The following is a 24724-nucleotide window of genomic DNA, read 5'->3' as shown; positions in this document are numbered from 1 at the left end:
CAGTGCCTTGGGAACAAAAGTTCACAGTAAAAAACAGATCTAGCTTCCCAAGAGCAAGGCCAAGCCTTCCCCCTGCTCTGAACACACCATGAGCTGCACCCCAGGTCCAAGCCCCCTCTCAAGAGACAGCATCTCCAACTCAAGAATCCCTGTGACAAGAACCCTGGCCAGCAAGGAAATGGGACCTTTTAGTTCCCCCTAGATAAGCCCTCGGGGGAGGCAGCTGGCACAGTGTGGACCTGCCTGGCAGACCCAAGAGGCTTAGCACCTGGCTCTAAAAGACCCTGCTCCATAAAATAAATATAAAAATAAGACCAGGCGCGGTGGTTCACGCCTATAATCCCAGCACTTTGAGAGGCCAAGGCGGGCGGATCACGAGGTCAGGAGTTTGAGACCAGCCTGGCCAACATGGTGAAACCCCATCTCTACTAAAGATACCAAAAAAACCCAAAAAATTAGCCGGGCATGGTGGCCCACACCTGTAATCCCAGCTACTTGGGCAGCTGAGGCAGGAGAATCGCTTGAACCCAGGAGGTGGAGGTTGCAGTGAGCCGAGATCGCGCCATTGCACTCCAGTCTGGGCAACAACAGGGCGAGACTCCATCTCAGAATAAATAAATAATTTTTTTTTTCTTTTTTTGAGACGGAGTCTTGCTCTGTCGCCAGGCTGGAGTGCAGTGGCACCATCTTGGCTCACTGCAACCTCCGCCTTCTGGCTTCAAGCGATTCTCCTGCCTCAGCCTCCTGAGTAGCTGGGACTACAGGCACGTGCCACCATACCCACCTAATTTTTTGTATTTTTAGGTAGAGATGGGGTTTCACCATGTTAGTCAGGATGGTCTCGATCTCCTGACCTCGTGATCTGCCCACCTCGGCCTCCCAAAGTGCTGGGATTACAGGAGTGAGCCACCACGCCCGGCCTAAAATAAAATTAATTTTTAAAAAGACTCTGCTCCGGCCGGGCGCGGTGGCTCACACCTGTAATCCCAGCACTCTGGGAGGCCGCAAAAGGCGGATCATGAGGTCAGGAGATCAAGACCATCCTGGCTAACACAGTGAAACACCCCGTCTCTGCTAAAAAATACAAAAAATTAGCCAAGCGAGGTGGCGGGCGCCTGGAGTCCCAGCTACTTGCGAGGCTGAGGCAGGAGAGTGGTGTAAACCCAGGAGGCGGAGCTTGCAGTGAGCCAAGATTACGCCACTGCACTGCACTCCAGCCTGGGCGTCAGAGCGAGACTCCGTCCCAAAAAAAAAAAAAAAAAAAGACCCTGCTCCAGGAGCCACCAGCCCCAGAAAGCTAGAAGGAGGGGAGGGGACCCAAGGGGCATAGGGTACAAGGCACGGGGCATTATTACGCCATTTGGAATGTCTATAAAGGACATAAATGAGGTCCGTGCAGACACTCCCTGGATCTGAGGAGCTGCCTTCACAGGAGAAGAGTGAGTGAAAGGGACCTTGGAGATCTGTTTCAATACCCTCAAGACACAGGTGAGGAAACCAAGCCTCTTAAAGAGGCTGCTCTGCAGATGATCCTACCAGCTAAGCAGCAGCAAAACAGGAATCTGAACCCAGGTGTCCTGACTCCTGGCACAGGGAGGTTCCCTCTGAACACACACGTGTGCAGTCTGGTTCCCACGTGGGGGGTGTCTTATGTGCTCAGTGTAAGCCAGCCCTGGGACAGGTTAGGGTCTCAAAAATAATAGAGGAGATGAGGTAGGGGGAGGGGAGCAGGGGAGGTTGTACCGGGGCTGGTGTTCAACTTTGTTCCTGAGCCCCCTTCTCTCCTTGGGCTAAAATCCCTTCAGGGAGGAAGACCACAGACCAGGTGGTCCCCAGTATTTACAGAAAACAAAGCCTCCTCTCAGAACCCCAGGAAGCCCCCGAGGCCAGAATGGTTCCTGTACTCAGCGCACTGACAGGCCCAGCACATAAGACTGTGTAGGTTGCATATTGCACATGGGCTCTCATCTAAAGGGGTGAGTTGGGGCTGAAACCTAACCCAAGCTCCAATCGCCAGGCCATGCACACTGGCATGAGGATGTATCTACCCAGAAAGGCCACCTTTTAGAAATCTGCACAAAGAAGCTTTTATGTGGATTAGCAATGTTCCTACCCAGAGACCTGAGTTCAAATTCCAGCTCTCACTCTGTGACCTTGTGCAGGTTCCCTTTTTCTTTTTCTTTTTTTTTTTTGGGGGGAGGGAGTCTGGCTCTGTGGCCCAGGCTGGAGTGCAGTGGCCGGATCTCAGCTCACTGCAAGCTCCGCCTCCCGGGTTTATGCCATTCTCCTGCCTCAGCCTCCCGAGTAGCTGGGACTACAGGCGCCCGCCACCTCGCCTGGCTAGTTTTTTTTGTATTTTTTAGTAGAGACGGGGTTTCACCATGTTAGCCAGGCTGGTCTCGATCTCCTGACCTCGTGATCCGCCCGTCTCGGCCTCCCAAAGTGCTGGGATTACAGGCTTCAGCCACCGCGCCCAGCCTTTCTTTTTTTTTTTTTTTAACAGAGTCTCACTCTGTTGCTAGGCTGGAATAGTGCAGTGGTGTGATCTCGGCTCACTGCAACCTCCGCTTCCCGCGTTCAAGCAATTCTCCTGCCTCAGCCTCCTGAGTAGCTGGGACTATAGGCACGCACCACCACACCCAGCTAATTTTTATATTTTTATAGTACAGATGGGGTTTCACCATGATGGGCAGGATGGTCTTGATCTCTTGACCTCGTGATCTGCCTGCCTCGGCCTCCCAAAGCGCTGGGATTACAGGCATAATCCACCACGCCTGAGCAGGTTCCCCCTTTTTTTTTTTTTTGAGACGGAGTCTCTCTCTGTGGCCCAAGCTGAAGTGCGGTGGGGTGATCTTGGCTCACTGCAACCTCCACCTCCCGGGTTCAAGCGATTCTCCTGCCTCAGCCTCCTCAGTAGCTGGGACTACAGGCACATGCCACCATACCTGGCTAATCGTTTGTATTTTTAGCAGAGACAGGGTTTCACCGTGTTAGCCAGGATGGTCTCTATCTCCCGACCTCAGGTGATCTGTCCACCTTGGCCTCCCAAAGTGTTGGGATTACAGGCGTGAGCCACTGCACCCGGCCCAGGTTCTCTTTTTTTAAGAGACAGCCCTGGGTAACTGGCCTACCCTGGAGGGCAGAATCTCCCACCAGCACCCAGGCCCTCAGGACCTCCCTCACCAGGCTGGGGAGTCAGCCGCTTCTAATTACCTTGTTCTGTCTCTTGGAGATTGGGGAAAGGCTCTTGTTCCTGTCTTGGCCTGAGGGAGTTTGGAAGGAGGCGGAGAACAGCATTTCACACCCTGAGCCCATGACGCTGTGACACCAATGACCCCTCCCCACCAAGGACAGTTTCCCATGATCTATTTCTGTGCTCTTGTGTGACTAGTGAGGCCAATTTAGGCTCAACAGGTTCTACCACAATTCAGATACTATTTCCACATAGGCAAGCTGGGTCTGACTCTCACCGAGCAATTTTCACAATTCCTTAAGTAACACAAGTGAACACACAACACATAGTGGTTAAGAGCAAGGGCTCTGGAGTGAGAGGACGCTGGGGGTTCAATTCAGGTACCCCCCTTCCTAGGGCAAGGCATAGAGTACCACCCTGCGCTCCATGCAGGCATCTATAAACTGGGAGGCAGAAGAGCACCCACCTGCCAGGGTAGTTAGGCTCAGGAGAATGTACACAGAGGAGCTTGGCACAGAGCCTGGGAAGATCAAGAGGTGCCAGGCAGGGCTATTATTAACGGCTCCTAATATTTTTTGTGTCCTGAACTCTTTCGGCAATCTAGTGAAGCCTGTGGACCACTTCTCAGAATGTTTTTTTTTTTTTTTTTTTTTTTTGAGACGTAGTTTCGCTCTTGTTGCCCAGGCTGGAGTGCAATGGCATGATCCTGGCTTACTGCAACCTCTGCCTCCCAAGTTCAAGTGATTCTCCTGCCTCAGCCTCCCAAGTAGCTGGGATTACAGGCATACACCACCACGTCCATCTAATTTTGTATTTTTAGTAGAGATGGGATTTCACCACATTGGCCAGGCTGGTTTCAAACCCCTGACCTCAGGTGATCCACCTGCCTCAGCCTCCCAAAGTGCTGGGATTATAGGCGTGAGCTACCACGCCTGGCCTTCTCAGGATGTTTCTAAAGTGCATAAAATCGGTCAGGTTCAGTGGCTCACACCTGTAATCCCAGCACTTTGGGACCCTGAGGTAGGAGGATCACTTGAGGTCAGGAGTTCAAGACCAGCCTGGCCAATGTGGTGAAACCCCATCTCTACTAAAAATAAAAAATTAACCAGTTGTGGTCTCACATACTTGGGAGACTGAGGCAGGAGAATTGCTTGAACCCAGAAGCAGAGGTTGCAGCGAGGTGAGACTGCACTACTGCACTCCGGCCTGGGCAACAGGGCGAAACTCTGTCTCAAAAAAAATAAAAATAAAAATAAATAAAAAATAAAGCGCATAAAATGAAATACTTAGAATTCCCAAATCTTTTAAGTGGGGCCAACTTCACAGACCACCTGGATTCTAAGGGTGCCAGCCTCAGACTCCCACCAGAGGGAAGTCTTAGCACTCATTTCAGACTGTCTGAATGTCACTCTGTGGACCTGTCACAAACAAAGCCCTTCTGTGGGTCACACACAACACAAGCCGGTGCAGCCAGTAGCTAGGTGTCAATGCCAGAGGAGGAATCTCTGAGAGCTGCCTCCTTCCCACTCGCGCACTTCCAGGCCATCTCACCTGCCTCACTACCTCCAGGAAGGGCCACTCTGTGCTCTGTGGCTCAGGCCACAGCTGTGGGATCCCTTTCGTCCCTCAAAAACATTACTTAGCACAGATGAGCACAAGTTTTGGGCCTTGCTTTCGGGGCCCCCAGCTGCAAGCAGTCCAAAATTCTTCCCTGGGCTCTAACCTCACTGAGCCCCACTGCAGGTGACACCTCTCTCCCCAGTTCTATTCCACATCCTCCTGGGTTGAGGACATGGGAGGCCCTAAGCCCCTCTTCCCACAAAGCAGATACAATGTGAAACTGACCTCAGAGACCCTTAGAGTGTCAGGGAAGGAAGGGCCTGAAGATCAGCAACTCAATTCCCCCAGTTTTCAGAGGAGGAAAGTGAGGCCAGAGAAGGAAGAGACTTGTCCAAGGTCACCTGGAAAGGAGATGGAGGACCCAGGGCTTAATACCAGCTCTTCTGGCTCTCTGTCTGCTCCCCACTAAAAAACAGAAGGGGAAACACTAAGGCCCGGTCTCAAACTGAACGAGAGAGATGCAACAAGGGGTCAAACTCTGTATTAAGGATCCAGAGATCTAGACAAGGACACCTGGTTGGTTGCCAGAACATCAGAGCCCAGGAGTGCAGGGGAGAATGGGATCAAGTGCAGGGAACCCCCAGAAACCTTGAGGCAGACTGTGACTCTGAAGGACCTTAAGCTCGGGATGCAGAGCCCTGATGGTGGGCACAAAGCATCTCTCACTGGCACAAATAGAGTTAGCAGTTGATCCTGGGATGCTCTCTGGGGAAGCAGACTCACATTTCCCAGTCCAGCCATTTCTGGCATATACCTGGGTACAAAGCTACAGGCAAGTAAAAGGCACATTAACCATTCAAAGTCTGCAGCTGTTGCTAGGACTGTTTGCTCCACACCTGGGGTAGAATGGCAGGGGCTCCAGAGCAGATCCGCCTCCACTCCCCAAGCACAGCACAGCCCTGGGTGTCCAGCAGGGTGCCCTGCCCACCTGGCGGCTTGCCATAATCCCACATTCCGCTGGGGTTTAGACACCTGCTCCCTGGTGGCTGGAAACATCCTTTCTCCCGACTAACAGGCAGCTGGGAGTTGGATTCACCTCTCTCTGGGGTGACAGCCTCCCTCCTCCTGTATAGGCCCTTCTCCCAGGAGTCCCAAGACCCACCAAGGCCTTCCAGGGATGCTGAGGACATCCACTGGCTGACTGCTGGGCCCTGTGACCCATGTCCACACAGCTCTTACTCCAAGGATGGGCTGAGTCTACTCGTATCAGAATCACCTGAGACATGAGTTTAAATCATTGGTTCCTGGGCTGCCCTACGGAATCCAAACCTTTGTGGGAGGGGGGAGGGTGTCAAGGTCTGAGAATCTGCATTTTAATACATTCCTCTGGTAATACTGATGCAACCAAAAGTTTGAGAACTACTGTCTCAGTGTCCCCAGGCTGCCTGCTGCCAACCTAACAGCTGTTACAGCTGTGTGTGTGGACACAGTTAATCTGATTTCCTGTCTGGCAGCTGTGTGGCAGGGAAGGGACAGCTGAGGGTCTCAAAAACAAGAAGAGGGGATGAGGCGGGGGAGGGGCTATAGGCGGTTGTACGGGGGCTGGTGTTCAACTTTGTTCCTGAGCCCCCTTCTCTCCTTGGGCTAAAATCCCCTCAGGGAGGAAGATCAGAGACCAAGTGGTCCTCAGTATTTACAGAAAACAAAGCCTTCTCTCAGAACCCCAGGAGGTCCCCGAGGCCAGAATGGTTCCTGTGCTAAGCGCACTGACAGGCCCAGCACATAAGGCTGTGTAGGTTGCATATTGCACATGGGCTCTCATCTAAAGGGGTGAGTTGGGGCTGAAACCTAACCCAAGCTCCAATCGCCAGGCCATGCACACTGGCATGAGGATGTATCTACCCAGAAGGGCCACCTTTTAAAAATCTGCACAAAAGCAGCTTTTTTTTTTTGAGACGGAGTCTCGCTGTGTCGCCCAGGCTGGAGTGCAGTGGCACAATCTCTGCTCACTGCAAGCTCCGCCTCCCGGGTTCACATCATTCTCCTGCCTCAGCCTCCCAAGTAGCTGGGACTACAAGCGCCCGCCACCTCACCAGCTAATTTTTTGTATTTTTAGTAGAGATGGGGTTTCACCATGTTAGCCAGCATGGTCTCGATCTCCTGACCTTGTGATCCACCCGCCTCAGCCTCCTAAAGTGCTGGGATTACAGGCGTGAGCCACCGCACCTGGCGCTTTTTTTTTTTTGAGGCAGAGTCTTGCTCTCGTTGCCCAGGCTAGAGTGCAATGGCGCAATCTCAGCTCACCGCAACCTCTGCCTCCCAGGTTCAAGCGATTCTCCTGCCTCAGCCTCCTGAGTAGCTAGGATTACAGGCATGCACCACCACTCCGGCTAATTTTTTGTATTTTTAGTAGAGGTGGGGTTCCTCCATGTTGGTCAGGCTGGTCTCGAACTCCCGACCTCAGGTGATCCACCCGCCTAGGCCTCCCAAAGTGCCGGGATTACACGTGTGAGCCACCCAGCCCACCAAAAGCAGCTTTTATGTAGATTAGCAACGGTCCTACCCAGAGACCTGAGTTCAAATTCCAGCTCTCACTTACTCTGTGATCTTGGGCAGATTCCCTTTTTTTAAGAGATAGGGTCTTGTTATAGCACCCAGGCTGGAACGCAGTGATCATGGCTCATTGCAGCCTCAAACTCCTGGGCTCAAGCAATCCTCCTGCCTCAGCCTCCTGAGTAGGTAGAACTACAGGTGCATGCCACTATGCCTGGATAACTTTTTAAAAACATTTTCTTGTAGAGACAGGGTCTGGTTATGCTGTGCAGGCTGGTCTCAAACTCCTGGCCTGAAGTGATCCTCCTCCCTCAGTCTTCCAAAGTGCTGGGATTACAGGTATGAGCCACCATGTCCAGTAAGTTCCTTAACCTCTCTGATCCTTCTCAATTGTACACCACAGCTATCAATACTTTCCTAAAAGAGATATGGCAAGGGCCAGGTGTGGTGGCTCATGTCTGTAATCCCAACACTGTGGGAAGCTGAGGCAGGCGGATCACAAGGACAGAAGTTCGAGACCAGCCTGGCCAACATAGTGAAACCCTGTCTCTACTAAAAATACAAAAATTAGCCAGGCATGGTGGCATGCACCTGCAGTCCCAGCTACTCGGTAGGCTGAGGCAGGAGAATCGCTTGAACCCAGGAGGTGGAGGTTGTGGCAACCCGAGATCGCACCACTGTACCCTAGCCTGGGCAAAACAGTGAGACTCCATTTCAAAAAAAAAAAAAAAAAGTAGGGAAAGTACCTGATAGCCTTGTCACTTAGTGCATTATGATAGTTCCATCTCACCCCTGAGTCTTGCACTTCTTCCCTCCTGGCACTACATACCTACACACACAGCCAAACTCAGAAAGTCTGAAAAGCACAAACAAGAATATCCAGGGGAAGCCCTAAGACCAAACTTGGACCCCATGGCACTTCCCAGTGTCCACAGCATTCCTTCCTGGCACAAGCAGGATTCACACCCTCCCTCCATGGGAAAAGCAGACTCCTCCTCCATGCTGTCTCATAAAGCCTGCATATTGTCTGAGCATCAGCTCCACCCAGTACAGGACAAAGGGGAATCCAGGGTCTACATAAGGGAGGCAGAAAATTCCCCACCTCTGTGTCCTTGAGAATCCCAGACTAGAGTTCAAACTCCCAGGCTCCCTAAGCCAGAAATAAGCTTGGATGATGGTGGTGCTCACTGTGTACTGGGGGGCTGTGGCAGGGTGGCCAGGCAGAGACCCCATCCATCAAGGGAGACCTCTGATCGCTAAGAGCAGATGCTGAGATCTGCCCCGCTCTTCAAGCAAGAACAGCAGAGTGCCCCTGTCCTTCGGTAGGCTAAGGCTCTGTCTCACCCGCTGGGGTGACTCACTAAAGCTGTCTCTATTCAACCAGAGGTCCAAGCCCCAGAATAGAGCCCAGGAATCCTGCCAGCAATTCTGGACTCCAGCCCTCCCCATGCGACATTCATTCATCCATGTGCCAGGCACTGTGCTAGGTGCTGGGCAATGGCAGCAACCAAGACAGCCCAGAGAGCAAAGGCTGTCCCTAAAATAGGGTTCCAAAGATGCTGCTGGAGGTGGCAGGCAGGCACCACCCTCGAAAGACCCTTGCTCCAACCCCCTGGGCTTGGGAGACCTGCACAATTCAGACTGTCCCAAGAAGCTTCCCTGGACACCTGCTTTTTCAGCCATAGGCTCTTGCATCCTGTCTGGAGACCGACCAAGAGACGGGGAAAGCGGGTGGGGAGGGAAACACCAGGCTGCCTGGGCCCTCATGGCCGTGTTTATCCGGGGTGGATTTTTTTTAACCCAAAGGTTAAAGTGTTTCTATTTGAAACATCTATTTACATTCCAGAGTCCAAAAAAAAAAAAAAACAAGGCAGCCAAGCTCCAGGCCTATATCTGTCCCTAGCCGCGTCACAGACACAGCATCAGAGCTGCGCAGGGGGAACATTCTTAGCCCTCTCCCCGAGCCGAGCCGCTGAGGTGACTCACGCCTCCCTCCTGCCAGCATGGACCAAGCCACCACTCTGAAGGCCAGCCAGTGTTGGGGGTGAAGCGGGGAGACAGGGATTTGGAGAGAGGGGCTGCCTGGGAGTCCATGCAGGGGCAGCCAGGCCTAGGGAGGAGATGAGAGAGCAGGGTCCCAGCCTGCAAGGTTTCTGGGGTACAAAAGGAGTTGAGTGAACAAGCTGGGGAGGAAACTTCCGGCCAACTGCTGGCTCCTGCTGGTAGCAAAGAACAGAGGGGACAGGGCAGGATGGGTGGACCTGATAAGCCAGATAAGGTGGAGCTGTCCCAAGAAGATGCTCTGTGATTATTCTGTCTTCCAAGAGACCACCTTGAGTCCCAGAGGCCATGGGCTGGGGGCCAGTAGGCAGCGTCTTTAGTTGGACCTGTGGACTCCAGACTAGGATAAGAACCAGCCCTCTGGGTTTATTCCTCATCCCAGGGACCTGTGTAGGTGGCCCCCAGGCATATGCCCCTACCTCAGGGGACTACGTGGGTATCTTGTAGAGCTGGTCCCCAAGGTTACGCCCCCATCCCCACCCCAGCCTACAGGGCTGGCCCCAGGGTAATGCCCCTATCCCCGGGGCCTGCATGGATACCCTGCAGGGCTAGTCTTCAGGGCCATGCCTCTACATGAGAACACTGCATGGGCATCCCTGCCTGGGCAGATGACAGTCCATGTTCCAGAGATTTTTTGAATCTTCCCAAAACATTCATGCTCTGACACATCCAAGTCCCATTGCAACCTTATCCCTGGGTAGCTCAGAGCCAAATCACAGGCACCTGCAGAGGCACACAGTTCCCACCTTCCAATGTGAAGCTTGGGATGCACACCCACATATCCAGAAGCAAGGACTCCCCATTCACATGCACACACACAGACACCCACACTTGAGTGCCAAGCCACTGCCAGGAGGGGCTGAGCAGGCATAGGTCCAGCAGGCCCCTCCCTGGAGGAAGCATCTTGTGGTGCCGGCCTGGTGGGGAGGCTGTGCCAAGAAGGCTTGATGCTGCCAGCAGGTTCCCGAGAGTGAGGGAAGGAGTGGCCCAGCTCTGGGGGACCCCACCCCTAGCCAAGAGCCAAAAAAGTTCCTGCTGAGAAGGTGGCAGGATTAGGGGGTCCTGAAGCCCATCTGAGCCAGAGTAACACCTCTTCATCCTCATGAGATGGGAATCAACCCAGACATGGGGAGAAAAGCGCTATCGGGAGCCAGCTAGGGGCTAAGGCAGCCAAGCCCCTCAATTTCCGAGTTGGCAGCCTCTGCCTAACTCCATCACAACTGCACCAAGCCTCCCCAAGTGTCTGATTCTCAGGAGACTCCTGGCTGGGGACTTGTGGAAGTCACTGTACTCGATCCTCTAGCCCCAAGAACCAAGACAGAGGAGCTGGGGTAACCTTTATTCTTGTGGACACCCAGCTATGCCTTCTTCCCTTGTCCAAACCTGGGGAGCGGGCAGCGTGGAGGCGGGTCACTGACCCACTTCCTCCCCTCTGACCACAGTGCCAACTAGGCCAGGATCCTCCAGTAACCCCCAGCCCCCAGCAGCGGATGCTGACCCTGCCAGAGACCGAAGAGACTGGAAGAGATGCAGCAGAGTACAGCTGCGGGGCACAGGGGAGCAGCAGGTTCTAGGCAGGGAGGACAGGGGCCTCTCTGAGCAGGGATCCCCCAGCCCCGTGTATTCTCAACAAAACTCTCAAGACAGATCTATGCAGGACCGTATCTATGCAAGGCTCAGGGCCAGATGCTCAGCCCAGGGACAAGGATGCCTGATGACAGAGGGCAGGCAGGGACACCAAGGCACTTACCTGTCACAGGGATGCTGTGCAGAGAAGTCCGCGGCAGGATTTCCAAGGATGGTTCCCGGCCTGACATCCCATCTGCTGAGAAACAGGATTCTGTCTCATAGATGGTCTGCAGCATCTCCATGAGCCCCTGAGCCTTGGGCACCAGCAGCATGCCAGGGAGGGGGCCGCCAGAGGCGGGGAGCAGGCTGAAGGGAAGGTGGTCCGGCAGCCCGCACTGCGCAGGTTCCCTCAGGCCACTGCCGATGGGACCCGCACTGTGGGGAAGTGCCTCATCCGGCCTGGGCACTCCTGGCGGCAGGAGGGGCAGGGAGTCCCTAGAGGTACAGGCCCAGCTCTGCTCTAGAGGGGCATCTGACCACCAGCCTCTCCCTGATTCCTAGGAGCTGGGGTATGAGCACTTGGGACAGGAAGGGGAGCTCAGCGGGCAGGCGGGCTCTGTGTTCCCTCCCAACCCTGGGTGACAGCTCTGGGCCCGGCTCCCTGCTCCTCCTTCCCGAATGAGCCGCCGCCGGCAGCTGGCAGGAGACTGAAATAGCAGTTGGGGGAGGGCCCTGTCTATAAATAGGTGGAGCATGCTCAGGGAGCTGCGGGCCGGCTGCCAGGAGGCCCCATGGGGGGGGGAGGCGGTTCTACCCCAGGAGGAAGCGCCAGGCGAGGGGGATGGGAACAGGGGAGGGCCTGCACTCAGGGCCAAGGCCACAGCGCTGGGTGGCCAGAGGCTGGGCTGGGGAAGGACACCGGCTGGGGTACCCATGCATCTGGGAGCGGCTCTGGCTGCTACTCTTGGCAAGCAAGCCAGGGGATGGAGACCAAGAAGCCAGACTCAAGCCTCCGTCTTCCTTCTTGCCTTCCAAAGCAGGTAAAGGAATCAGAAGGGCCTGGGAGAGGCTGGCAGACAGGCACTTTCCCTGGATTTCTAATAGCCCCATGGAGGTTTGCTTAACTTCTGCCCTCCCACAGAGTTGAGAGGTGCCTCCCCACCCCTTCAACCAACAGAGTCCCCTAAACACTCCTGCTCATTCTGGAGTGTCGCCTCCAGAGGCTGCTCAGCCTCAGCTTCTTTCTAGGTTGTAGGGATACTCTTCCTGGGCAGACAGGTGTCCCCTGGTCCCCTTTCCTCACCCCAGTCCAGGAAAGGTGACCAGGGAACATCTGCCAATTCTCATAGCACAGGTAGCTCCTCCCTGGCAATGTGCCAGGTGCAGTGCTAAGAACATCATATACATCATCTCATTTATTCTGTGTGGTGACCTTAGGAGAGAGGTACAGATGAGAAAACTGAGGCACAGGGAGATGAAGTCACTCACGCTAGGTCATACAGCTGCTTACATGGCAGGGCTGGGATGTCTGGGGCTCAAGTCTGAGCTCTAACCACCACACTCCACTGCCTCCCATTTCCCAGGGTTTCTATTAACAGGTATAATGACCCCTGTGCTCAAGTAGGAAGAGACTTGAGGATGGAGCCTCACTAAGGAGAGTCAAGAGTTTTTCAGCATCCAGCCATTCCCCATCAGTCAGCCCCAGGCCTGGCAGCACAGCCCCTGCTCCCTCGGTCCTGGGGCTGATGCGCCATGAGGACCAGAGCCACTCACCCACCCTCCCCACCACTGGCCTGCCCCTGCTCTTCAGGTTGTGCCTCCCACTGGTACAAAGATCCCACTTGGCCCCCTGACCTCACTAGAGCCTTTTAATAGCCTGGTTATTCCTGTGTCTGCATCCCCCTCCCGCTTCCTGATGTCACAGTTGCTATTTTGGAGCCCCCTCCTTGACCCCCACTCCAGGCATGCAGCCAGGGACACCTGTCCTCCCTCTGCACTGGATGACCTCACCCTCTTGTTGGGAGCCCAGGAGGAGCTGGCCAACCAAGGACACAGTGGCTGTGGCTCCTGGAGCCAACTTCCCAGCCAGCTTCTGCCAATCAGGGATGGCAAAGGGGTCTCCTGCCCTCAGGCTGGGAGTGGGAGGATTAGGGGGACCACACCTATAGACAGAGGCAGGCTTTCCCAAGCCCTAGACTAGCGAGATGTATATGTTGCTAGAGGGTACCCAGTGGTGGACCAGGAAAGAAACAGCGGTCTAGAGCTGCAGCTTCTAAGCCGGGCAGATTCTAGGAAAAGGGCAAGGAACAGTACTCCCTCAGGGGCCTAGCGCTGGTGGACATCTCATGGTATGGCTGGGGATCTTATTCACCACCCCTTGCCCCAACCTCATCCTGGCCAACCAGGCTCTCTCAAGAGGAAGGGAAGGGAAGGTCTCCATCAGTGGGGTGATGGGCAGCAGATTAAAGGGAGCCCAGAAAGCTGGGAGCAGCAACCCCTCCCAGCCCAGGACTCCACCCACCCACGCTAGGAGCAACCAGAAGGGCTGGCTAGCCCTGTCCCAGCTCTCTCTGCCTCCCCCAGGCATAGGAGAGTGTGGCAGGAGAGGCTTGTTCTAAAGAGGAAGGCATCAGTTACCAGGACTCAAAAGCAGGGCCCCCAGAACCTGGAGCACCCAGACATCGAAGAAAGAGGCCTTCCTGCTTAGGAAAGATAGGAGCACCCAGGACAGGGACACCCACAGGTAGCTGGAGCTGGGAGCTGGGCAGCCAGCTCCCAGCACCATTACAGCCTCCAAGAAACAGGAAGCAAAGTGTCAGACACAGCCAGAAAATCCTCAGTGCAATTCCCAGAACCCTCTAAGGGAATAAGAGAGGAGGTTTGGGATACGGACAAATGTCTTTTTTTCTTCTGAGATTCAGGTGATACAAGGTCCTCCTAATGTCTAACTTCAATCCTTCATGCTTTAGCCCCCCTCCTTGCAGTTCACTTCTCTTTTCCATTCTCTCCCATCCAGCACACCCATGTATCATCCCACAAACCTTATGGAGCACTCACGAAGCATGGGGCACATGAGCTTCACCCAGAGCCAGGACTGTCCTCCCCAGACTCACTCTGCCCCTCCCTCAAAGGCTGCACTCTGACCTCCTAGCCCTCTGAATCTGAAGGAGGAAAGCACCTAACCCTGGCTCCAGGTTCCATTTCCTGAGCCCAAAGGCTGTGGGGGATGGGGGACCCTGACCAAAAGAAAGCAAAGTCTGCTTAGTACACAGTGAAAAAGCCAAGGGCTGGCCCAGGAGCACCCTGGATGGAGTGTGAGATGCCAGCTTCCCTGAGCCCCAGACATCAGGCCTGCCCGCCCTCCTGTTCTTTCCTGCCCTTCGAGCCCAGTCGTGCTGGAGCCCATCAGCATGGTCTGGGAGCTGCCATGTGCCAGGCCCCATGCTAAGTATTGGCTGAACGCTCTCATTTGAAGCCAAGTTCAGAAAAAATGTGAACACCTACTTTGGCATCTTCTACTTTCCCTCAGGGTTGACCCTGCCTTCTCTGGCCATTCCATTCTAAGCCTTCAATCCCTTTGGAATGACAGAGCAGGGAAGAGGAGGGGAGAAGCAGGTCCCACTCTGCCGTGAGTCCCGTGTGTCGGGAGACACACCTCTGTAGAGAAGGGAGGCCAGGAGTCCACTTCCTAGACCCCAGCCCCATGCCAGGACTGACCCACTTTCTCACTGCCTGCCTTCCCCGGGGGCTTAGAGGCAGAGCCCAAGGCTGGGAGGCAGGACACCGAGGTTCCTGGCTCCATCCTACACCCATGCCCCAGTTTCTTTGGTCACCCAGAGAGCAGGGGTTGGCGGGGGCTGCTGCCCTCCATCCTGGGAAAGGGAAAGAGAGAGTGTAAGGGTTCTGGGAGGTGCTAGGCAGGCAGGTGTTGTCCTGAAGCTTGTCTTCCTCTCACACTGGGGAGAAGGATCCTGGCCGTCTCCCCCATGGCCCCAGTGCCACCCAGACTGGCTTGCACAGTGGGCCTCACTCTTGCCTGCTCTTCTGGGCAATGGCACCGAGAAGAGGGTTCAACCAAAGCTGGCCTGGGTCCCAGGCCCCTGGGTGGCTCCTCCAACCTGGCTGGGCCGAGTCTGAGCTGAGGGAAACTTCTGTCAGCCTTTCAGCCCCACTGAGGAGAACGTGCAGAAGCAATCAGTTCCAGAAAAATAAAGAAAGCCTTAATCCTCAAGCCCCCTTTGGCCTGAAGAAAAAGCAGAGATCAGCGAATGGTCTCAGGGAAGCAGGTAACCCCATCAATAGCCTCCACCCGTGATTCCAAGACTGCAAAAGAGGTAAATAAAGTCAAAGAGGGAAGTCATCAGCTCCCACCTCCCTGGTGGGCCCCAAAAGGAAATCACACACAGTCTCCACCTGCTGCCCCTCACCAGAAACAGTCTCTCTTGCTAACATGTTCACTGTGAGGGCCAGGGATGGCCCATCTCATGTTTTCTTCTGTCTTCCACAGGTTGAGCCTGTTGGTGATACTCAGTGAAGACTTGCCAAACAGAAAAGCTCCTACGCTGAGAGGACTTGAGAGAAACCAGAAGCTCTGCCCCTTACCCAGCCTGCTGTTCTGTACTCTGGGGAAAGAGGAGCAAGTGTTCAGGGAAGTGAGGAGAAGGTAGGAGGCGCTCAGGGGCTGCAGCAGACCCTGGGGACTAACCATTTCCATCCTTCCCACCTCTTATCTCCTGCCCCGTGGCCCATACCTTTCCTTCTTGGGGCTCGCTGCAGGGTGTCTACGGGGAGTGGACACCCACGTGCTCTGGCTACAATCAGTGGTTTCATTTTGCTTCCGCCGAGTTCCAAGGCATGTGGTTTCCAGGCTTCTGCCAGGCGCTGGGCAACCCAGTCCTAGCCCAGATGCCAGCCCAAGCTCTGGGAATGGCAGACGCTAGGCCCCTCAGAAAGAAAGAGCTGTGGGCAGGCTGGCTATCTCCCTGGCCCAGGGCAGCTGGAACCCCACAACTGGGAAAGCCAGTCCCAGAACCCCAGAAACACTCCGCAGGAAGGGCCTCAAGCAAACATCCCTAAGCAGCTGCCCCAGCTCCAAAGCCTCTCAACAATCCTAAAATGAGGTTCCCAATCCCTGGCCCCCTCCTTTTCTCCCTCTTTCCCCAACACAGAGAAGACAGCATCTCCCCCTGCTGGGGGGAGCTGGAAAGCCAGCCAGGAGGCGGGGCCCACTCCACAGGCCCACTCAGGATGCCCTCCTGGCCAGGGCTCAGCAGTGGCTCTTAAGCCACTGGCCTCCTACACTGGTGGACACGTCCAGCAACTCCAACACTCCTGTCAGCTCCCGCAGAGGTAGCTGCAAGGGAAACTCAGACCGCCAGCGTCTGGAAAGGTAACCCAATAACTTCATCTATCCTGGGTTGCTTATCACATTTCCCTTAGAGGGAAAGAAACCCCAAACCTGGGAAAAATCCTCTCCAAGCCACCAACAGATGCCTCTCGGCAGCTTCAATTCCCATGGCCAAGAGTTAGTCCCCAGCCCCACGGGAAGCACGGACTGGAGATGGCTCCTGGACAGGTCAGCGTCACAACTCAGAGGAAAGAAGCAGCTGGCACTACTGCCCAACATGGCTGAGCTTGCTGGGGTAGTGTTCAACCGAGATGCACGAGGGACAGATGAGGACCCAGGCCTCTCCTTTCCCTTCGCCATCCAGTCTCAGAGGGGGAAGCAAGAAGGCAGAGCCGGGCAGCCCACCCAGTCCAGCCCCTATGGGCTGAATGAGGGCAAGGGCAGAGGCAGGAATATCTGAGGGGGAACCGCAAACCCTGCAGGAAGGATGACGGGGAAGAAAATGTGGGGTGGTCTGGATTCCTCCCTCATGCTGCTTCCGTACAATCCTGCAAATGGGTATTCATCCTAGGCCCTAATTGCCCTTTCTCTAAAAGGAGAAATATCCACTCACCCCTACATAAAAAGATGGAGCGTATTATGGGCCATGGACGGCTAAAGTTGAGCAAGATGGACCTTTAACACCTTGCAGAAGGAGACAGTCAAAGAGGAGGAGACAGCCATGACTCTGACCACACTGGCTCACGACCCTCCTGGGAAACTGCTGAGGGTCCAGCTCAGGCCACTAGAACACAGCCTCACAGGCACACATCCAGAAGCAGCTGCACATCAAGCTGCCTGGAGTCCCCCCAATAGACTATTTCTGGCAGCACTGGACAGGGTCCTAGAAGCAGAGAGGAACAGGAAATCTCAGAGTAAAAGACCCCAGATTAGCAATCTATCATATGAACGGCCCAAGAGGAAGAGAGGCAGTCTACCTGGATTCAGAGGAGAGCCGAGACTCCTCTACCCATGTCACCCCACTCCCACCCAACACCACACACCGATACACGGAGGTTAAGGCCCAGTGCCCTTGTAAACCTCCACTAAGAAAAAAGTGTGGAACACAAACATTCCACCAAGTAAAGAAGCCACCACCACAAAAAGGAAGCTGGGCATTCTGCTATAGTAAAGAAATTCCTCCAACTTCGTCTCAGACTGCCGAGAGAGATTCAGGGATACACACTGCCCCTTCAGGCCCGCCTGTCTTGGCTAGCAGGGGAAGGCAGAGGTGGAGGTGAATACCCCTAAGTTGAGAGGGCAAGCAAGGGGGGCAGAGTAGGACCCATTGCCTTCCCAGGACCAGGTCGGACCATCAATCCATCAATTCCCAGGTCTACCTCATGGGCCTTTTCTTGCAACACCTCTCCACTCCTGACCCCCTCATTCCCTTATAGATCAGACAGTAAAGGTCAGCTGGCCTGGAAGGGAAACCCACACAGCCCATTGCATCCAAAGCTACCCCAGGGTGCTCTTCTCCAACCTCCCAGCTCTTACCCGACTCGTTGGGAGAGTTCATGCCGGCTCTGGGCCTGCAGGAAGCTGGCGTTGGGGGCTGGGACGGGAGGGGGTGGAGCTGCGGTGATGTCAAGAGAGACAGACGATAACAGACAGACGGACGGGACGGGAGCCCGGGGCCGCCGTGCCTCTAATGCCCATCCGAGGCCATCCTTCGGGGCGAGGCAGTCAGGCACTCAGAACGGCATCCCTGGGGAGAGATGGAGCAGGGTTAGAGGCCCCTAACTCAGGAATCTGAGAGTCGAAGGAGACCTTGGAGCTTGTCAGTTTATACCTGGGGATGAGAGGGATGAGAGGGATGAGAGGGAGGGATACCTGCCCACAGGCACAGTGGAAATCAGCAGAACTGGATAGACCCTGGTTTCTTTCTTTTTTTTCTTTTTTTTGAGACGGAGCTCCGCTCACTGCAAGCTCCGCCTCCCGGGTTCACGCCATTCTCCTGCCTCAGCCTCCCGAGTAGCTGGGACTACAGGCGCCCGCCACCTCGCCCGGCTAGTTTTTTGTATTTTTTAGTAGAGATGGGGCTTCACCGGGTTAGCCAGGATGGTCTCAATCTCCTGACCTCGTGATCCGCCCAGCTCGGCCTCCCAAAGTGCTGGGATCACAGGCTTGAGCCACCGCGCCCGGTTTCTTATCTTACTAACTATGAGGCTCCCAGAGCCCAAAAGATAGGAAATGGCTATGGTGGTCAAACCCAACAGACCTCTTTTCAGGTGAGTGTCTACTGCCAGGTGGGGAGACCCTATAGACTCCCAACAGTGCCTGCCATGGTACTAGGTGTGCACCAAAGGAGAAAGTGCAGGGGGCTTCTGATCTCTGTCCATAGCAGTGGGGAGATGCAGGGCTGATCTAGAGTCCCTGGCAGAAATTAAGGGACAAACTGGTATCCCAGCCTCCATAGCCTAAGCTGGGACTTCTAGGGGTCTTCTCCTGACTTTCTGATCCTTGTGCCACCCAACTCTGGAAATATGGATGTATTTCCGTTTTGGTCTCGCCCAGTTCAACAACAGACCAGGACAACAGCTTCTCTTTCCAGGAACTGAGAAAATCAGAGACCTCTCCATTCCAAATCTAGTACCCCTGGCCTGGCAGGTACAGGGCCCAAGCCCAGGGCTTTCTGTATATTGTACAGGTTGTGCTCTGTGTAAGGAGGTCTGGCCCAGGGAGGTATAAAATCCAGCCTGTGCCCTGCCTGCCAAGCCACGGCCTGACATGCTGAGTCCACCCAAAACAAGGGACAATTTTTTCCCAGTTTGTACAAAAGCAACAAAAGGCCCAGCGGTAACCCTGCTGAGGCCAGCATAGTAAAGGAGGAGGTATTACAGGACCATGGCTTTGCCAACCCATGCCCACTCCTCCAGCTCTCCCCCACAGTTAGTCCTCAAGCCTCAGACACTATGCACACAGCCACCTGGTCCATCCCTTAACAGCCCACGATCCACCCCAGACATGATCTCATTCATTTGCTTCCAAATGAAGGCAGGCCTTCCAATACCCAATGAAAGCAAGGTAGAAGGAAGCCATCAGAGGAGGCTGTGAGCTGCTGCGAGTTTAAGCCCTAACTCTGCTCCCCAAGCCTCGAACCAGCAATCAGCTCTGCCCAACCTAGACAGCCCCACCTCCTGGCAGGATTAATTCTCAGTAAGCCTTGCATTCTCATCAGATTCCCAAGGGTGGGGTCCATTTGGAGTCCAGAAGCCAGCTATGGCAGAAACACAAGAACGTGAATACACATGCGCACACGCGCGCACATGCACACACGAGACCTTGAGGTCCCAGGCTTGCTGCTGTCTGCTCTTGCCCATAGGGCTTGGACTCTACGGCTGGAGAAAGGTACACTCAGATTGGGGGGCAGAGTTAAAGGGGCTAAATTGCTCCTGACAGGCACAGGTATGGATTAGGACAAAAAAGGCTACACAGGCAGGACTGAGGCCAAGCTCAGGAATGTGGCAGGTAGGGCTGCTGGTGCTCTGGCAGGGCCCATTTGGGCAGGCAGTTCGGCCTGCGCCCACACCAGGGATGGCGCCCAGTCCCACTCACACCCTTTCCCGTGGGCTGGGGAACACAGGTTCAGAAATTCCCACGATTCCCAGAAGCCTGAGTAGCCCAGCCCATCTCCACATTGAGAGGCACCTCCACAACAAGGTGCTCAGAAGGGGCACAGCCCCAAGCGGCATAGAAACCAGATTAAGCTTAGCCCCCAGCCCCCATCATCCTAAGCCACCCACTGTCTCTCTGGGTCTTAAAGGCGCTGATCCTCACCCCTGAGGCAGAAGAGGAAGGGAGTAGCTCCTTGAATTCATGGTGGGCTCAGGACTCAGGTACATCTACTCCTCCCTATCCTATAAAATTCAGCAAGATCCCTGGGCCCCTGTCCACCTGTAAAGAGTGTCTGCCAACACCCCCATCAAGTCTCCCAAGTGAACCAGAGCCACAGGCTGGGCCTCCCTGAGAAACAAAGCAGTGTTCACGGTCTGATTGGGACAAGCACAGATTCTTGTCTGGGGTGGGGCATGAAGGGGAGAAGGGGAGTCTGATGTTTTAAACCTGAGCTGTTTGTTCCCACATCTGCAGAGAAATCCGTTGGGTCTCAGTGGGCAGTCAGGGACCAGGAGCTGTGTCCCAGATGACCTAACACTTGGATGCCAAACCAGGGAGCGGCCCAACTTCCAGGACATCATAAGTAGGCAGACCCCTTGCCCACCCCAAGCGTCCTGCCCCACTACCTCACACCAACTCTTTCTTCCAGACAGACCCCTACCCTACTCCAGGATCCAAAACCACCTCCCACATCCAGCCAAGACAGCTGGGCTAGGATGAATGAAGGAAACGGGCTGCATCTCACCCTACAAGCTCAGGGCTGAGCCTGGGGAAGTAGGGCGGAAACCCCAAACTCTGGCAAAGGGTGGGAGGAGGACAGACAAGTGAGGGGCACATGGTACAATGCAATGCTCCAAAGGCCATAGGTTCACAATGTTACCCTGTAGCGATCTTGTCACTCGAACAACTCCCTCAAAATTACTGGGGAGTCAGGTGTCCCTTGGAGACCCTCTCTGGAACCTGGACTCCAGTACCACCATGCAACCCCTCCCAACACACCTGCTCTGGCTCCAGGCCAGGGCACCCCCTAGGTCATAGGTGACAGGGTCAAGCAGTGTGAACCAAGTCTTGGGAGTCTGAGATTGTTTCACTCTACCTCAACAACCTCATCAAAAAGTTACAAACCGGCCAGGCACGGTGGCTCACGCCTGTAATCCCAGCACTTTGGGAGGCCAAGGTGGGAGGATCACCTGAGGTCAGGAGTTCCAGACCAGCCTGATCAAAATGGAGAAACCCTGTCTCTACTAAAAAAATACAAAATTGGCCAGGCATAGTGGTGCATGCCTGTAATCCCAGCTACTCAGGAGGCTGAGGCAGGAGAATTACTTGAACCCGGAGGCAGAGGTTGTGGTGAGCCAAGACGGCGCCACTGCACTCCAGCCTAGGCAATAAGAGTGAAATTACGTCTCAAAAAAAAAAAAAGTTACAAGCCAAGACATCCCACCCAAAGGTCATAGGCACTAGGGACTTATCTTGACCCTTCCTGACCATGGCCACAGCCTACCACTTTCCTCAGCCTCCGAGAGCTTCTGTTGCCTAGTGTCTCCCTCAAGCTACGCCAACAGAAACCCAGAAGTATCAGAGCCATGAAGGGTGGCAGAGTCGGATGTCCAGGCCCCAAACCAGGGAAAGGGGGAGGGTGACAGGGAAGGAAAAAAGGCACCAGGCTGACAAATTCATTTTTGCAATCGGCCCATTTCTGTTTGTCTGCTCAGACGCAGCTCCAGGCATCTGCACAAGCCAGATGGAGGAGGCTGCTATTTCTAGAAAAAAAAAAAAAAAAAAGAGGGGGGGTGGTGAGAGGGGAGGAAGGGAGGAGGCGGAGGCAGAGGGCAGAAGACAGGGTCTGTTTGCCCTAAAACCTCAGGCAGAATGATACCCTCTTCCCAGCACTACCAGACAGGGTCCCCATTCACGAAAGGGCTGGGGCTGGGCCTGGGGTGAGGTGGGATGGGGAAGAAGAAAGGCAGAGAAAGTTCAATTAGCTAAAGTCGGCTACAATAGGCCCCCTCACCGGCTGCATCAGGTTTTCATTCATGAGCAAGCTACAGTGCTCCAAAAATGCCAAGAACCACCCCCCCTTGCTGTCTCCCCCTCCCCCTACCACCGCCACCAACAGGAGTGCGTCCTCTAGCAGGCTGGCTGAGCCTGATGCTGTGTTCCAGACATCCCTCCTCAAAGGGATGTGAGTAGGAAGAATTAATTATTAAAGAGCAGCTGGTACTTCAGCACCGACCGCGCTACCCCCAGCTCCTATAGCTGATTCCCCTCCCTCACTATGCAGGAACACAAATGACACCCCCCAACATTCCCAGGCCCCATTTCTAAACACACAGTTAAGATGCCACCCCTAGAGAAGGGAAAGCAAACCTTTGTCTCTGCAGCTACTTGGGGTGGGTGGGGCATGTGAAACTGCTGCCCCCCTCCAAATTACACGATCCAGCCAAAGTAGGAGGATATACTGGAGAAGAAGGGGAGGCTGGCACAGAACTAACATTTCCTCCATCCTTGCCCCCAAGTAACCTGCACCTGAGATCTGTCTCTCTGGTCTCCGGCATGCCCACATTCCCAGGACAGAGTGGAGATGCTGGGAGCCCATTTCTCTAACTCAGAGAGACCCCTACTGCCTTGTCAAGAAAGCCCAGATGCAAGTTCAAGTGAAGAGAAGGCAAAGAGAGGAGTCAAGAAAAGAGGAAGGAGACAAACCAAGATCTCCCCAAGCTTTGTGTTTAGGAAGGGAGAGGAAGGAGGGAAGACTGGAATGAAGAAGCAGGCAGTCCCCAACATGGCTCATCCACCATCCAGCCCAGCCAGCCCAGCCCAGCCCAGCCCAGCCCAGCATCTCAACAGCCAGCATCGGCTCAGGGTGCCTAGGACTTGGGAGACTGAAGACCATCCCTGCCTGCCTACATCCTCTGAACCTAAGAGGAGGCCGAAGGCAGGACCCAGACCCAGACTGCAATCCTGCAAGGCAATCTGGCCAGGGGTCCCTCTGACCAAGACTCCTGGATCTCACCCTCCCCCCAACCTCCTTTTGTTCCCATAATCTGGCTCCATCCTCCCCTCCCAGTTGGACACTGAACCAAATCATCACCACCTACCCAAGCTCCAAATCTAATTCCAGGTCCCAAAAGCATGGTAGTCACTGACAAGAGTGATGGGTCCCTTTTGCACCCTCCTAAAAGCAACTGCAGCTGTTACCCTTCCTCTTTAGGGACACACCTCATCTCAGAAGGGGGTATCAGTCAGGGGTATCAGGTGGTTATCTCCTCTCCCAAAGGAAGCACCCAACCTCTCCACTCCAACAGCCCCCACCAGGCTCCCAGATTAATTAATTACACCCAGCCACTTCTCATCTTCCCCAGGGCCCCAGGGAAGGGTGGGGTGGAGAAGGTGACTCCCCCAAGTTAACAAGACACTGGTAGTGCTCCCGCTTCCTTGAGATACAGACCCGGGATGAAAAATGGGGGGCATCCACCCCAGACAAGAAGGGGTTGGGGCAGAGCTCCATTTCATCTCCTCGCTCTCGCATCCTGGCTCCAGGGTGTCAGACAGGAGAAGAGGGTGGAAACAAACGCAGTAACGCCTCAGAGGAGACGGGGTGAGAATAATGGAGAGAGAAGTAAGGTGGACTCCGCAGTCCCCCTCCTCATGCACACAAGTCAAGGACATAAAATAAGGATGCGTTCGTAGCTATGGGGAGAAGCGCTGTGGGTGGGCAGCACACCTCACCTCAGAGTACCAAGAAAGGGGTGTCCAGCGAAGAGGGGTCTGCACAGAATCCGGGTGCAGGGCTCAAATGGCTCTGCAACGCAACATGCGCCGCCAGGGAAGGGGCAAATCTGACAACCCCGGCCGGTCTCTGAGCCATTTGGGGGCGCAGGAAGGCGGGCCCCTCCCTTACCTGCAGGGAAGGCGCCCCTGTCTGGGAGGAGCAGGGAGGGGCGCGCGCAGCAACCCCGATGCCCAGCTCCCGGGCTGGCGACGCTCCCGGGGAGCGCCGGCTGGCACCCGGGCCCAGGAGGAAGGAAGGGGGGCGCGGAGCTCGGCGCGCGCGCTGGGAGCCTACGGACAGAGACGGAAGGCGGAGGGGGCGCCGCCTCGCGTCCAAGGGGCCGGGAAGACGGGATCTGGGCCGGGGCGGCGCGCTCACCCGCTGCGGCTCGAGCTCCGGCTTCGCGGGCGGCGGCGGCAGCAGCGGCGGCGGCAGCGACGGCAGCGCCTCCTCGACGGCTCCTCCATCTTTGCGGCGGCTCCTCCGGCTCCGCTCGCCGCCGCCACCAACAACAACATTCAGAGACGTCACTCCCGTCACGTGACCCGACCCGAAGCTAAAAATAGACCCAGACCCCCCCTCCCGCCCCATCCCCGCAGCCACCACCAACCCCTCCCCTGCCTCTCGGCCCTCCCCGCCGGGCGGGGCCAGCGACGCCATCGTGACAGCTCCTTAAAGGGCCAGTGCCCAGCATAGAGTTGGGCTGAGACGGGATGGAAGGGAAGGGATAGGAACCCAGCGAGTAGGAGTGGAAGGGTCGTTGCAGGGGCCGAGTGTGGATGCTGGGACTCAACCTTTGGGTTGTACAAGTTTCCTCCTTGCGCTTCCCGGACTTCCTTTTCAAACCGTGGATGGTGCAATCGTTGCCTGCCTAAGCTGCTCCCCTAACACGCCCTCCCGCGGTCGGGGAGGAGACCTGGGGATGAATTCCCAGGGGCTGGGAGTGCCACCGCAGCGGCTGCAGCGGGGCCTGGCTGGGGGTTGATGGTTCGGACAGGTCTCGAACTCG

At 55.2% G+C, this 24724-nt stretch overlaps 1 protein-coding gene and 1 long non-coding RNA gene across 8 annotated transcripts in view; both read right to left on the bottom strand.

Annotated features, from left to right (window-relative positions):
• The window catches only part of HDAC5 (histone deacetylase 5), a 46036-nt gene extending 21805 nt beyond the window's left edge, over window positions 1-24231 (bottom strand). Inside the window, exons 1-5 of one of the 7 annotated variants that reach the window (XM_073005246.1) lie at window positions 24094-24228; window positions 17820-18030; window positions 11118-11189; window positions 5039-5154; window positions 3214-3263 (exon numbers count right to left, since the gene is read on the bottom strand). Coding sequence is in view for 4 of the 7 variants with exons in the window: in XM_073005248.1 (XP_072861349.1) it covers window positions 11118-11268 (151 nt within the window). In the remaining 3 variants the exon portion in view is untranslated. Of the gene's footprint in view, window positions 1-3213; window positions 3264-5038; window positions 5155-11117; window positions 11471-17819; window positions 18031-24093 lie in introns of those variants that run through there. The other 6 variants (XM_008012462.3, XM_008012463.3, XM_073005247.1 and 3 more) reach the window with 6 other exon arrangements.
• Window positions 15374-15788, bottom strand: LOC140708687 (uncharacterized). Its single transcript, XR_012088894.1, has 3 exons — window positions 15688-15788; window positions 15539-15558; window positions 15374-15450 (listed from the first exon to the last, which is right to left on the bottom strand). It is a non-coding gene; the product is annotated as an uncharacterized lncRNA (long non-coding RNA).
• Window positions 24232-24724: the final 493 nt, after the last annotated feature.

This window comes from Chlorocebus sabaeus, chromosome 16 (genome assembly GCF_047675955.1).
Source record: "Chlorocebus sabaeus isolate Y175 chromosome 16, mChlSab1.0.hap1, whole genome shotgun sequence".
In the NCBI taxonomy this organism is placed as follows: Eukaryota; Metazoa; Chordata; class Mammalia; order Primates; family Cercopithecidae; genus Chlorocebus; species Chlorocebus sabaeus.
This window is presented reverse-complemented; position numbering and strand designations above follow the sequence as displayed.